Source organism: Chlamydotis macqueenii, chromosome 10 (genome assembly GCF_036417535.1).
Source record: "Chlamydotis macqueenii isolate bChlMac1 chromosome 10, bChlMac1.mat, whole genome shotgun sequence".
Taxonomy (NCBI): Eukaryota; Metazoa; Chordata; class Aves; order Otidiformes; family Otididae; genus Chlamydotis; species Chlamydotis macqueenii.
The window spans coordinates 15,138,198-15,153,802 of NC_141565.1; the positions used below are offsets into that span (position 1 = coordinate 15,138,198).

At 38.7% G+C, this 15,605-nt stretch overlaps 1 protein-coding gene across 2 annotated transcripts; it reads left to right on the forward strand.

Annotated features, from left to right (window-relative positions):
- Window positions 1-268: 268 nt before the first annotated feature.
- CEP15 (centrosomal protein 15) lies at window positions 269-14,765 on the forward strand. Of its 2 annotated transcripts, none has more exons than XM_086755586.1 (5): window positions 269-356; window positions 1,936-2,017; window positions 2,759-2,882; window positions 7,633-7,707; window positions 10,429-14,765. In XM_086755586.1, exons 2-5 carry the CDS (start codon window positions 1,965-1,967, stop codon window positions 10,564-10,566), a joined length of 390 nt encoding a protein of 129 aa, XP_086611712.1. In that variant the 5' UTR covers window positions 269-356; window positions 1,936-1,964; the 3' UTR covers window positions 10,567-14,765. The 2 variants fall into 2 exon arrangements, with proteins under 2 accessions (XP_086611712.1, XP_086611713.1); XM_086755587.1 differs by lacking the exon at window positions 269-356 and adding an exon at window positions 544-830.
- The last annotated feature ends 840 nt before the right edge of the window (window positions 14,766-15,605 follow it).

Genomic DNA, 15,605 nt, shown 5'->3' on the forward strand with positions numbered 1-15,605 from the left:
GCGCAGCGTGCCTAGCGGAGCGGGGGGTGGCTCAAGCCGCGGATTACTGTCCCCCCGCCATAGCCGCGCGCGCGGCGACCCCGCCCCGCTAACGGTCACTGCACGAGACCGCTGTCCCACCGCGCCCCGCCCGCCGGCGATGATTGGACCCTGCGTCCTCCCGCTCCTCCAATCCCAATGACGAAGAGGAATTCCCGACCTCGCCTGATTCCGCCTACCAAGGCGCAACGGGGCCAATGAGCGCCTGCGCCTAGGCTCCACCTTTCCGGCCGTCTCCATGGCAGCAGAGGGGGGTTTAAGGCGTCGCGGAAACCATGGCGGGTGGTTGGTTTTTTTCGAAGCCGGCGAAGCTAAAGGTAAACTAGGTTGGTGCTATTTATTTATTTTTCTTTCCTGCTTTCTCGTCCCTCAGTCCTACAAGGTGGTACATTCCTGCGAAACTGTAGGTCCTCCCCTCCCCCTCCTCCTTCCCAATGGTAGGGCTAAGGGCGGCTCCTCTGTGCCTCTTCGCGCGCGCGCCCGGGCTGTGGCTGCTCTGCTGCGTCCCGGCTGCTGAAGGGCGGGCGGCCGGAGGGGGAGCGCCCGCCCCTGCCGCCCCCGCCGCCCCTGCCGCCCCTTGGCCCCAGCTGCCGCCCGGGGGGCTTCTGGCGAGGCAGGGCCTGAGCGCGGGGCCTAGCCCGATGTGCCTCGCACCTCGGCAGCCACCCGGGGAAGCTGCGTGCGAAGCGATTGCCCCGCGGTGCTGTCGGCGCGGGGGGGGGGGTGTGTGCTCCCGCTGGGTGCCTGCTCGTTGCTGCTGTTTGTCAGCAAGGCTCCCCTAAAGAAAAGAGGTGCGTGCGGTTGTGCTCCCCGTGCTTTCGTTTCTCCCGTTGCCAGTAAAGGTGTTACCTGGTGAGCAGGGATCTGAGCCGGTCTCGCAAACAGCGTGGAGGGAAAGAGCTTAGAGGGGACGTGCTCCCTGTTAAACGAAGGGGAGGCGTTAGCAATAGGCCAGTTGTGTGGAAATACTTTTCAGCCTGTGATGAAACATGCATCCCTACAAGATAGGCTCCTCTGAAGCTAAGAGTACACGTGTAAATGGCTTCAAAGTTACGTGTGAGTCTCTTGACAGAGAGGAGGGCTTTCCTGGTGCTCTCGTATCTTCATGAGGTCTTTTAGTTCTCCCACACTTCAACATTGTGAATATGTCATAGATTCTTTAATTTTACTTAATGTGGCAACAATGCAGTCACCTCTGAGGTGAAAAAATACTAGACTGTAAACCACTTTCAGCCCTCTGGAAAGTGCTGGTGGAACTTGCCTTGCATGCAGTGGGCAGTTCATTTCCTTCATTAAAAATCAGTGACATGTAAACAATTCCAGCTGTGGAATTCATGTACTGTGTTATAGTACTGAAGAGCTGAGCTCAAGAAGTTTAATTTTTCAAGCTCTCAAATTGGCTTAGTAGCCTAAGTTGTGTAGTTTAATTGTGCATGTACTTAAACGTATCTGTGAGAGGTAGTTATGAATGATATTTACAAGTATAACTTTGTGTTCAGAGTAACATGGCAAAAGCAGAAATCACTGATGTAAACAGTAATACACAAATTATGCAAGCACGTGGTTTGCGAGTGGGGTTGTAAGCGTCTGAAACCTGAGAAAACTTAATGTGAAATCTGAAACTTAAAAGTAATATTTTAGTTCTCTCATAAATTATTAGAATACGGTAAGATTTTCCTGAAACATAATGTAAACATTAGTAATGTGCAGGTATTCAAAGCATAATGTGACGATGTCTTATGGTGAATATTAAAATTTACAAGCAGGTTTTGTGTAGATAGCTGATAAATAAATATCACGCGTGCAATTTTTAAAATGAAATTGTGAAACAATGAAACAGTGAAAAGTGTGTGTCTGTGTGGAAGATTGCAATTTCACCTGTTTTTCCTTCAATAGAGTGACAGAACTGGGGTAAACAACTGAAAATGTCGTCCTATTTGGCTCAGGAGGTTCACCTTGCTAGAAGACACGAAGAGATGTAAGTAATTGTTTCAGCGCTGTAGCCTGCCTCATAGCAGTTCGTGTTGTGGTCTTGTGAGACCTCCCTCACTGCACAGGACCATCCTGTGAACAGTGAATCTGAGCTCTGTGCACAGCACAGTGGTGTTTCAACAAGGAGTCGGTGTTCCAGGAGGTGGCACTCTTCCTTCATGAACTATCGGAATTGGCATCCCTGATTGCTGTAAAGGATGTTTAGGTTGATGAGGTTTTTGACTTCCATTGGTGCTACTGGTTTAAGATCTCCATTGTTAACCTCACGTCTCTGTTAAATTCCTATTTGGGGAAGGTAATTGGATTCTCTTCCTGTATGCCTCAGTTATAGAGTTGCTTCTTTGTTGCCCTGTAAACTCAGATTGTGAAGCAAATACAGTAACGCTTCAGAAAAAAAAAAAATCTGCTTTTCTTGTAACAGCTAGTACTTGCCAATGAGCAAGAGCAGTACGGATCGAGTCACCCCAAGCCGCCCTGGCTTTCCTGTTCTGGGAGATTCAGTGCTTCTAAGCACCTTAGCATATGAGGAGGGCTGGTTGCAACGTTATAGCTTCATACCAGCACAGCAGGTGGTGTCTGCCTGTACCTTTTCCCTCCCCCAGCACACCCACCCTACAGCCGGCTTAATTAGCCCATAGTTTTAAGAAAACTGGGTAAGGTAAAAAGGTTATTTTCTAGCTCCTGAGCAAAATGTTCTACCCACTTAGCAAAATGTTTTCTTTTGTAGACTGTCTCAGAGAGCAGAGCTGCTACAGCAGATGGAGACTTATCTAGGAGACAAAAAGACTAAGAAGACATGGCAAACTCAAGCAGCTAATGCAGCTCGTAAAAGGAACGCAGCACTTTTAAATGTAAGTTTCTGCAACTACCAGCAACCACGTTGAAATGTCATGGTTATGTAGCTTAGAAAATTTTTAAAAAGTGTTTGCTCTGTAGCTGTAATTTGAATTCTCCTGTATACTCTTTCCTCTTCTGGAACTGGACCAAAAGTATAAAATGACAAGTCTTCGTTATCTGATGGCATCACTACCTATTTCCCGTGCCCTTCTTATATGAGCCTCGTGGTGGCAGCTGCTACTAACTTTTTTTTTTTTTAAGTACATGTAGAGATGCAACACATGCTATTACATGTCTGCCTAAGAGAACTTAGTCTGACAAGACTCTCAGCACCTTTTCACTTTGATTCAAGATACAGGCGTATGTTTGGAAATAGGGGCTGACCCGCCTGTAATGCTTTTAGTCCAGGATAAGAACTATTCTCCAGCTGTGATTGTGTGAAGTTGTGGAAGAAGTTCTCAATTTAATGTTTTTCTTTTAAAGAAGTGTAGAATGCCTTCAAGAATCTTACTTGCAAGTCTGTAAAAGCAATGTTTGGTATTTCTGGCTCTTCCTAGAGGTGATACTGTTAATGATGTTAATACCTCTTGTCGTATTTAGGTAGGATTTGTGTTTCCTAAGTAAATACAGCAGACGTTTGAGAATGGGCAATTAAAAAGATACAAGTTTGATGGCAGGGACTGGAATGCTAAAACCTCTTCTGGAACCCCTAGCTTAGGCATCTAAGTTTGGAGAGATTGCATTTCACCACTGACATGAGCATGCATTTGAAAAATGTTTGTCTGTTGTTCAGGAAACAGCAGAAAACCATACCTCTCATGCATTTTCTTTAAACTCTTGCTTATTAAGGGTCCATATTGCGTGTATTATGTTTACTGAAAAAAAATAAGTTTTATTCCAGAAAATTAGAAGATTAATTTGTGTCCCTAAGAATGTTTTGTTTCTTCATGCAGAGCCTGGTTGAGATTTAAAATGTTCACATTTCGGGTGGGTATAATTTTATTGCAGGCCCTCTGTATTTAAATGGAAGCTATATTTAGGGAGTGGCAGACAAGGCAGAACAGTTATCAAGGATACCTTCTTAACTATTCTGTGACAAGGAAAATTTTTCAACTTGGACTCTGGTAAACTGGTGCATTCTGGGCTGGGGCAATCGAGTGCCTCTTTAGTGGGTATAGATAAGTGTGGGTGTTTCAGAGGCAGGCTGAGGAGAGGTGGGTGGTTTGTTTATTTTTTCCTATAGTTCATGCTCCATTAATTTAGTAATTTCAGCTATTACAACTCTCATTTTCCATAAGCATTTTATAATATATTTTTATTTCATAAATATAGTTTTTGTACATTATTTGTATATTATAAATGCCTTCTCAGTTAACATATACAGGCGAACAGAATAAATGCAGGGTATATCTCTGCGTGCTGAAAACTTGTTTTATTGGAAATTTTAACAATAGCTCAGACATATACAGAGTGTAAATATTTTTGCAGTTAAACAGATATTTGCCATCTTCTGTCACATCCTCAAAATTGTTCCTTTCAAGTGTCAGAAATGTTGGTGTTTGTATGGAAAAAAAGCAAAAACATATGTATCAAAACAAATTCTGTTGCAGGATAAAGTAGCATAAATCAGTTTAAATCTATTAATTTTATACTAGTTTTAACAGGCATGCACTCCTGCAGATGCTTTCTGATAACAGAAGAAAACAGGAAAAAAAAAAAATTTATGCAGCATAATATATGAGAAGCTTGAAAACAAGACTGATTAATGTGCCAGCTTCAGAATATTGTTCCTGATACCAGGCACTGTACTTTTCACAGTTACCATGTGGAGAGTTGTTGATTTGGCCTACTCAAAAATACATGGACATGATGAAGTGTTATTTTTTTATTTGCATTTCTGGTTTTCTACATGTAAGCAAAATCAGTTGTTTTCAGTATGTGATCATAGCAAAAGACATTTTTCTTTCTCTATGCTTGTTGATATTTATGCACAGAAAAGCATTTCAAAATTAATTTATTTTCTAATCAGTAGGAAGCAAGGAACTAAACATTTTTTTTAATTGGAATTTGAAAATTATAAGCACTTGTTCAGCATTTTGACATAATTATCAGAGTATTTTCTTTGATATCTTTAGAGGGAGACTGTAAATTAGGGAAATCTGTATCATTTGGTACTTACATAATTTTGTCGTAGTAAAAGCAGGAATTAGACTAGTATTTGTAACCTAATTGATTACATTTGTCAGTAGTATTTCTTGTGTTATAAACATGTGTTACTATGCAACAGCTTATAACATGAAATAGAAAATAAAGAATATGCTATGTAGTAGTTAGTATTGGGAAGGTAATTTAGACCGAATTTGCTTTCCTTCACAGGCACGTAATTCTAGAATTACTTAAGTGGGATTCTGCCAGACTGATACCAATATAAGTGACAGCTGAATTGGGTCTCCTAAAAGTGATGCATGTGTCATACATTCCATTTTACCTCTGGGGAAGGGTCCTGAATTGTTTTTGTTACAGTCCTTGTGGTTTTAGGGGAACCGTTGTAAGATGCTCTCTTTTTTTTTTCAGTACTGTGGCATATTAGATTTGCTGGTTTTTCCGAAGAAGTTTACACTGCTGACGTATTTGTTTTTATATTGATGACAGGGATTTATTTTTCTTACAAAGCTTACCAGTTGAATAGACACACAAGAAGTGCCATCTAATCTTTCAGTAGTTCCAGTTATTTTCTAAAGCAAACTACACCTTCCAGCAAAAATTTCTTTCACTGTCTGTCATTAAATCAGTATTCTGAATGACAATAGACTGCACAACATATAAACTAGAGTGAGCAACGAAAAGACACATCCAATATCTAGGCTATGCCAAAGTGACCTTCTCTACTAAACATATATGCACAACTGCTGTCTCCTTTCTTGCCTGAGAGACACTAATTTCCTATCACCATAAACATTCCAGTTACTTAGCTGGGTATGTAAAGAAATAATAATCTTGACTGATATTCTTTCTTCCTGTGAAAATTCCCACAGGAATTAGGAAGAAGGAATTGAAAAGCAGGAAAATCCTGTGGAAGAATATGAAAGGAATATTACTGATTGAGCCTTCTTTTCAATAACTTCTCCAGACTTAGAGCCATACTGATGGGAGCTTCATTTGGTCCTGTTTGTGGTGTTATCTGTTCTAAGTACATGAAACAGAAAGAGTCTTTCTTGGGTTAGTAAAGCGTGTGTTGTGCTCTGTTATTTTGGCATTGTGACTTCATATGGCTTCCATCTTTGCTCGTATTCCCCCCTTATGTTTATTCCCAGCTAGTCTTTTCTCACCTGAAAATAGGCAGCCACTTGCTACTTCTAAAGATTTGGGTAAATCTGAGACTTGGTTATATCTTTCTCAGACATCCTTTAGCTTCCTACAAGGGTATGCACTTTCCTGTAGAAAAGGGAGAACGGTTTTGCTTGGACTTGGTTTGTACTTGTGTACAAGAAAATACAGTCAGGCTGTGAAAGGAGTTAATGAAACAGAATAAGATGAACTCTGTAAATTGAATGAACTGAGTGTATCTGTATCACCAAGTTGAACTTCAGCTACCAGTAAGGCTATTTTTTGCTTTTCTTAATCATACTCCACTGAATTTGAGTCATATTTTTGAACCTAAACTTGAATCAAACACTGTTTACTTATTGATGTACTCAGATTGGCTATTATTCAATACGAGTAATCATGTTTGGTCTCTCTTGTGGATATGCTTCTCCAGAATCTCACTCTTCTTTTCAGCAGCAGTGGTGGTGAATATTTGGGAAGTCCCTTTGGGGAATTTCCTCTCTCATTTAGTTTTTCTGTTGTACTCTTCACACCCGCTCTCTGCTCCCAACTCTGCCATCTGCTATACTTTCTTTCCCCCTCCACTCTGTTCAGCTTTGGCTTCTTCACACCCCACTCCCACGTCCCTTTCTGTCTCTCTTCATCTGCCCACCACTCAATCTCTTCAATGTTTGGGTATGGAACTAAGCCCACAAGAATGGGTCAGAACTTTAAAGGGGGAGGGCGGTTAGTTTAGGGGGATGTTTTGATTTGTTTGTTGCTGTTGTTTTTTGGTTGTTTCTTTTTTTAAAAATGTATTTAGGCCCTTGTGAATCCAGCACACATCCACTGGGCAAGCAGAAACCCAAATACTGATTTTTTTTTTTTGTAAGAAAGCTATGTGAGGTGCATTGTCATCCAAGTTTGTCTGGTGAACAGCTTGCTGTAGCTCTACATTTTTGTGCACATGTTATGCATGCATATTAGCAAGTCATCTTTGTCTTGAGGAGTAAAGATCTTGCACATAATTTGCCTGGTTACTTTACAGTTACAGGAGCTAGAACACATACTTTAGTCTTCGTGCCGCACAGAGAAAACCGTTCTGTTCCCCTCTATTTTCTTAAGTTTTATAGAACAAAATTTAACTGTAATTTACCCTCGTGTCCAGAGAGAATAACGGTATTTTACAGCAACAGTCTTATGTGGTCATGAAATTTATTCTTGTATCAAAAATGTACAGTAAACATACCTAGAAACTGTAGGATTTTAGACCTAGTAGTACAAGTTGGATTGCAGAATGACTAAACAGAAAGATTTGTAACTTCGGTGTTATTTTTTTCAATGCTGTTTAGCTGTAATGGGCTTATTTAGTTAATTTAAATATCTTTATGCGAGTGTGCATTTTCCTTTTAATATTCCCAGTGTTTGTTTTTAAAATGTCCTTTGCCTGTGTTTTAGGATATAGAAGCAGCAGAAAAAAAGGTGCAAGAAAGAATGTATTTACTTCCACATCCTGATACTGTTAAGTTAGAAGTAAGTCCTAGAACTCCGTCTTTTCATTTGCTGTTTACCAAATATTTTGCTTTTTTTCCTGCCTGAAGCATGTTCTTAAAGTGAAAATAATTGATTTTAAAATCCAGTGACTGGTATAGCCAAAGGCCTGTGTTCTGTGTAGCAAGCTGAACCTAAATTCTAGGGCAAGGACCTTAGATTCTGGAGCATTCTGGTGGAAATATTTAGCAGCTTTCAGATCTATACAAACTTCTGTTTAAAAATGAAGTCAAATACAAAAATGAATGTTGTGAATATCAGAAGATTACTGTGTTTATTATGTCAGAGCTATTTAGTTTGTTTTATATGGTCATGCCATTTTCAGTTTGCCACAGATTGTCATCTTTACATTTCAGGGTCAACAGTTTATCAGTGTGAACAGAGAAATTGTCACTTCTCAGAGTTATTTTATGGTAGTATGGGAGCTTATGAAAAGTACTACAGTACAGCAGTAGTACTTCATTTTTACCTCTCAACCTGTTGTCTCTAAAACGTTAAAGATAAAAATTTTGAACAGCAAGTTATTCTGAGAACTAAATATTATCCTAATACAACGTAACAAGTTCAGTTCCCTAGTCTCAAGACTGTTTTATCAGTATTATGCAGTGATGAATGAATGATGAGGGTAGAAACAGTCCTGGGAATAGCAGTTGGAGGACAGCTCTTCCTGATGCAAACTAAGCATCTTAACCACAAGGCCACTGAGTCAGATTCCCACTTGTGTTTCTGACACCAGTGGTTTGTGGGTTCCTTGTTGTGCAGTGATTCAGTTTCCACAGGCATAGCAGCACAGTGTCCCACACTAGTTTGTGTGCTAGGGCACTGTCAAGGGAGGGAAAAGGTACAAATTTTAGCACTGTCAGCCTGTGAGGAGAGGTGTATTGTACACTGGTTTCACACTTGCAGGGCGAGTGTTGTAATGCTTAGGCTGTTACTTAAATCAGAGGCATCACTTCTTGTTCTGGTTACTGTTAAAAGTTTGTCTCTTATTGCATTTTGCAAATAGCCTACTCCTATCCCTGTGACAGTATGCACACTGAGTATGCCCATTCAGTGACATCTTTAAAAAAATTTTTTTTTTAGAGATTTTAGGCAAAAGAGTACATTTTTTTTCCTAAATACCTGTGTATCTTGAATAATGCTAAGAAAGGTGCCGAGCTACTAATATTGACCCTATTTTGACTGTGTTCAGAAGTAGTTTTAGACTCCTTGAGGACTTTCAGGGCACCTCTGTAGAGCTGTTTGGATCAGTTTTGGACTGCTTCACCCTCTGACCTGTGTTAGGTGTTAAGCTACTCGGAGCATGTAGACCGAAGTCCGCACAAATTGGAGTACGCAGAGTAATTGCTTATGGCTGCAGTGATGTCTACAGTCTGCAGCAGCGGTTGAATTTTAGAGAGAACAGAGTTACTATTTGAAGGAGAAGATCCTATTTCAGCTTTTCTTATACTTCTGAAGAAGAGTGCTATAAATAGTGGAAAAAGAAAACTTTTTCATAGTACAAAATTCTTGTGCCTGCTTTGTTCCAAAACGCTTCTGAGCATATTTCACTCAGCCATATATGTGTCTGTATTAATATACTTTGAAAGTTATGGCTATAATGGATCCCCAGCTTGCTAAGTCGGAGTAGTTTTGTGTGACAGCACATATGCTTGTCAAAAAAGATTCTTTAAGTAAATCTGTTGAAGAAAATATTTTTGTAAATCTGCAAGAGCCATAGTTATATCTGAGTTACATGGAAGGATCAAAATGATTAGCCAGGAATCTAATGCTCTGCAGGGAGATGTTCAGTTTTAAAGTACGCTTCTGCTACATTTTATACTTAAACAAGTAAAAAAAAAAAAAAAAGACTCAATACATATGTATCATAAATGTTTTCTGCTACAAAACTACTCTTTTTCTGAATGGACATCAATGTCTAAAAACACATTGGTAGATGGATTAAAGTGTTGGCTTAATACAGCTCTTTGATCACATTATTTTGGGGGAAAAAATGATACATGGCACTTAAAATTTTCTTCAAAACCTTACCGACAACAAAGTTATCCTTAGGATACCAACACAAAAATGATTTTTATCATTCCACAGATAAAAAAGAAGTTAAATTTGTTACTCAGAGGCACAGGGTAATGCAGGGAAAGGGTTAGATAATTTACAGTGGTTTTCCTAGACCACAGGATAATTATACACTTTTTTGTGATCCAAATACTAGATCTAATTACTTTGTCAATGACTTATCACGTTGAAAATTTTACTCAAATATTTTAAACTGCATTACTGCAAACTTTTCTAGGATAACCAATTTACATAGCACTTTTTGTTTTATAACACTAATTTTTTTTCCTGTTCGAAATCAAATTCCACTAACATACATACTTAAATATAAAAGCTACATTTAGAAAGGTTTATTACCACAGGAAATATTTTATTAAAAGTACTGTGAAGGTTTAAACTAATCTATTGCTTACCACAAGAGGGCACATTCAGTCACTTCACATTTTGTGCTGCAGAATGAAGTCTTTCCAGGCTGGTATTTTGTATCATACAAGCGATTTGAAAATTCATGTGTAAGTGCGTTGTTCTTTTCTGAATTGCTTCACTCATAAGGCAAGACTTAATAATGCATTGCATATCTATGTTATTTTTGAACAAGCTGACACAGATTTTGAAATTAAGTCTATTTTTTTCTTGTATCTTTCTCAGACTCTCTATTGGGCATCAGTAAAAGAATCTCTTCCCAAGTGGGAACAGTTTCTTTTAGGAAGAGCAGAAGTTCCTATCGGTTTTAAGAAAATGAAAACTACAAAACAGAACATAAGCTTCCCAGAAGAAGACTCATAAAAATAAACACTCTAGTTTCATTTTGGTTTGTAGTTTATGGCTTAAGTAGACAAGATCACCCAGATCTGGCAACACAGTATCGTGCTATTAAATTGTAATGTAAATAATTTAAATGAAAATGAACTATGTTGGATAATTTGCTTCCACTGTCCCATTATGTACAATTCTTTATTTTTATTTTGTAGTAGAGAAGCAATCCTCCAAGGGACTTTTAGGATTGAAAGTGAGAAACACTAAGGTATAGAAATTGCCCATTGAGGCAATTGCTTTTTCAGTGTGATAAGAGTTTTAGGTTATTTTTAATCCTCTGCTTCTGCGAGTAAGTGTGATAAGTAAAGACAGATTCATGCATTATCTTTCTTCACTGCAGTCATCTGTGCTGTATGCTCATGTGGATGAGGGAGAGAGGAGGAATTTACCGCTAACAGGAAAGGCAGGCTGTTTGCATCAGACAGAGTAGCCTTGTTTTAGCACCAGGGATCTGTGTAAAAACCTTCATGAGAGCAGTTGTAGAAGTAACACCTTGAATTCCCACATCTTGCTTTCCCTGATTTTTGTCATTGCTACTTTCATTGCTTTTACAGCTCACTCCAGTAACCGCTGCTGCTTTTCCCAGCCTGTTGCTGCCTACTTCATATTTTCTGTTTAATGAGTGCGTAAAGGCAAGAAAAACTAAACAAATCTCTAGGGTTGTTTGCTACTTCTAGGCTGCTCTTAATGTTATCTTCTTTACATTGACATACTCTACAAGTGAGAACTTTTACTTAGGCATGAAAAGTTTGAAAGAAGCAAACTGAAAGGTAGCTGGCAGTGGCTGTCTAAGAACCAAGCATATACAGAAGTTGAGGAGATAATATTTTAATTTCAGCCATTGAACAGCTCCTTAGCTTCCTCCCACAGAGGTGCTGTATCAGTGAGTTTTGATTGTACAGTGGGTTAACTTGGTATGAAAATTTCACTGCTCTAGTGCAGTGCTTTTTGAAGTATCAGTTCAGTGGAAGATCTTTCCAGGTATGTGACTTGGCCTGCAGAAATTTCATCCTTCCTAAGCAAAGGATGCCTAGAAAAAAAATATTTTTTAAAATTAAGAACCATATATTGTTAAAATTTGATCTTATATGCAACAGCATACTTCCACCTCCAACGTGGCAGTAGGAAAAAAAAAATTACCTCTGCCAGTGGTTGAGGATAAGAAAATGTAATTATTACAGATTTTGCTAGGCTGCTAGTGAACTTATCGATGCATCTCCATGCTACATATAGATTTTTTTTTTTAAATAGTAGGAATATTTTAATGACTTTTATTGAAACTGAGGTATTTTTTTAGCAACGTTTCTCCTAAGTGACTTGACTGCTTTGGATCTGTGCACTAAAAGCTTGTGTTCATTTAATTAATTAAACATAGTTTTTTTCGCTGATTAGCTGTTGGTGGGGAGTTTATAGTCCAGTCAGAGCTAAAGGACTGACTTCTAGCTGAAAACTGTAGGAAGTCCAGGTAGTTTTTAAGGACCAACATCTGCAGACACTGTTCTCGGTGAAATTGGGCACTCAGTTAAATTAGCTGACGAGTCACAGACACAATAAAATAAAAACTTCAATTGCAATATAAAATTGTTATGTTTTGAATGGGAATGTTAAGAGTTCATTTAAAACTTTTTACATTGAAGTGTCCATTAAACTGATAAGTTTTTACAGAAACTGCCATCTTAGAAATATCCTGTTGAGTGGGTGTTGGTGTTTGTAACAATAACGTTGTTTTCATAATATGTGATGGCAGATTAGCACGCTTCTCTGCAGTGTTGTTAACAGTTGTAATTAAGGAATAAACAGTAAAGGGTGTCAGTCCGATGACAATTTCATCTATAGTGTCACAATACAAAATGTCACAAAATATTAGAACTGTTATATAACTACAAAAATATCAAATTAGGCTTTCATCTTACAAGCAAAGCGCTTAAAAAAAACCTGGCATAGAGACCATTGCAATTTTATACCTAGTCAGTGTTCTGTCACAAAGACAACTTGGTAATATTTTCTTCTGTAAGATCACAATGTGGTTCTCAGTCTGATTTAGCGGGAATGGGTATGGATCTTAGAATTGTAGAGCTTGCATTTAAAAAGCAAATAATTGGAACCAGTTGAGCAGACAAGAAGGGAAAAGCTATTACATGTGATGCCCAGAATGAAGGGATGGGTTAGCGATCAGTGGCTAACAAAGACTAGGATGAATCCAAAGGGAAATCACTTAAACTAAAATCTGGGCCCCTGAGTACTTTATACATGTGAATAATCTGGGTCTTTATCTCTTTGGACTCCGCCTAAACACTGGGACACAATGCAGATGCTCACTGTCTCCCTGCCCCTTTTGATTTCCCGTGGAAGGAAAGGGAAGCATGTGTGGACTATGAGGGCATGGCAGCTGGATGGGTGAGGATTTGGGAGCGTGCTGAGAAAGGCACCTGCAAGCAGTGTTAAGTGTTTGTTTCTGTGCTGCAATTAACTGCTCAGATACTGTGTTTCTAATCATTTTGTTGTTATTGGGCAAAGAGATTAAGATTAAAATTAAATTATCTTATTTTCTAATAAGGGATTTTTTTTTTCAGCATAGCTTTAGGAGCAGTAGGGCAGCTAGTGCATGGAAAATTACATGGGAACGTGTCCAGCAAAGGAAAACATGACGAAAAACATTTAAAGCAGGAATGTGTATAGGTGACTGCTCTCAGAGACAAGAGCCTTCATGTTGGCCTGTGGTTTGATATAAATAAATGCAATTGCATCTGACTGTGAAACAGCACAGCGGTAGGGGCAGGGAGGCACACAGCAGGGCCACTAAGGTACAAGAGCGAGTGTTTCCTGATTTGGCACAGACCTCCGGCCAAGCAGTGGCAGGAAACATAATTATACGGTATCTCCCGTTAGATTTGTTGAGTGCACATTTTTTACTATTGCTGAGCTAGCTTGCCGCTTGCCTTTCTATAGATACAAATTTGAGAAAGCAAATGTTAGTTAAACTTAAGTGTGTCTAAAAAAAAAAAGTTGTGTTTTGTTTTTTTTTTTCTTTTTAATAAATCCCCAAAACTGATTGATACCAGTAGGGTTTAATATCAGCTTCAAGTGAGATCTTGAATGGATATTTTTCACCAAGTCAAAGCTGTTACTTCAAACGTATTGATTCTATGTAGTTATCCCTCATCTCATCCCAAGCTTACATATATAATGTAAGATAGATATAGATATGATATCTATTATATTTATATATATCTATCTTATGTAATTTCCTACCCATTTTGGGGAAATATGGTTTTTTCCCTCAGAACATAACCTGCTACTCTGCATTCTTGACTTGCTGCTCACCCTTCTGTGCTAAATTATATGTATACAAAGGCTGCATCGTCCTAAAAGCCTGTTGCTCCTTGTGCTTTTCTGAGGGGTGGAGGAAAGCAATTGAGAGAGGAGCAGTAAGGAAAACCGAAGGTTTTGCCTGTTTGTAGCTTAATCTTTGAGTATATTACAAGAAGAAATAATTAATCATCCTTTTTTTGGGTTTATGCACAGATGAGTAACCACGGTACTAACCCAGGAGCACAGCCTGTTCACCATCTTGTCACCTCTACCATCACATTCCTGAGCTTTTTACTTTCTCGGTTATTCTGCTGTGGGGGCAGCAGCAGAAGGCATGCTAGTTTTCCCTAGGATAAGACATTTCTTACTCTGCAGAATCTTTCTCAAGCCTATTAATTTCATTTGAGAGTACATATGAAATAATAAGAGGGTTTAGATGCATGATATTTGACACTTACTATATTATCCTCTTGCTTGTATGTATGTCATACAAGGTCATGTTTTCATAGAAGTCGGGAGCTAGATTTTAGGCTTTTTCATCCACATAAAGCAGGTCAGGGATGTAACTGCTCAATTTGAGCTTGTTGGTACCAGAAAATAGGAAAATCAAATTTGAAATGGAATGTACTTTAGAGGTTATGTCTGACAGAAAACATTATTTACTCCATAATGGTAATTTTCATAATATTTTAATAGTTGTGTTCAGATACAACTTGACCTTAAATATCACCCCAAATGCAAGCTGTTTTAACATATTTGTAATGCTAAGGTCTTCATTACTGTAATATTCTGTTTGCTCAAGGATTATAATCCATGGATATAATGTTTTACAGTTGAAATAAACCTTTAATCTTATAGTCACTGCCTCGTGGATTTCAGTGTAATGTTGCATGCACGAGTTGGATGTAAATTGGTGCTTGCTGTAGCCAAGTGTGTGGACAGTGAGTACGCCAGGGATAAATACTTTGCTTAGGTATGGTGTTTGTTTTCCTCTAACACTGATCTGAAATATCAATCTGCTGAGTATCTCAGAAGTTTACTGCTAAAAAATCCAAATGTAATGAATCCTAGATCGATTATTTGCACTCTTCCTATTGTTTCACAGTAACTGTGTGCTAAATTACTTCAGATGTGTGATTACTAGCAAGATATGGATATAGATACTTAAACCGTTGCAAAGGAAACAGGTGGGGGGAAAAAAAAAAAGTGGTTCTTTAGCGCATCTTCCTGCTGTGGGAAGCTCTTTGTCTTTGCCGTAAATAGTGTGATTTAATTTGGGGATTTGCTACTCGCTGTGTATGGAGTCTTCCAGTTGAATCTTTTTCGTTTGAGTGACTTTGTATACATTTGTATTTAACGCGTACAGATAGGAAGTATGCTCGCTTCTTCCCATAAGTTTTATCACTAGTGATGATGATCTTAAAAATAAATGTGTGGTTTTCTTTCTCCTTACTCGCAGTCGTATCACCTACCAGAAAGCCCTAATAGGCAACAAAATAGTGTGAGACGGTATTTACATCACACTTTTGAAACAGATTCAAGCAGAGCCAGCTGCCGTAAGATTATTTTACAAATATATTGCAAATTAATAAAAGGGAAAATTTGCCGTCCTTTAAGTAAATTACAGGCTCCTTGACTAATTACATAGCTTGAAGCCGCAGTAAATTAGTACCTGCCGCACAGCGGTGTTGGGGAAC

Excerpts from the sequence above, each read along its gene's own strand:
- CEP15 (XM_086755586.1), top strand. The coding sequence starts at position 1,965 with ATGTCGTCCTATTTGGCTCAGGAGGTTCACCTTGCTAGAAGACACGAA. Across the intron at positions 2,883-7,632 it reads GGAACGCAGCACTTTTAAAT|GATATAGAAGCAGCAGAAAA; the intron begins GTAAGTTTCTGC and ends CCTGTGTTTTAG. Across the intron at positions 7,708-10,428 it reads CTGATACTGTTAAGTTAGAA|ACTCTCTATTGGGCATCAGT; the intron begins GTAAGTCCTAGA and ends TATCTTTCTCAG.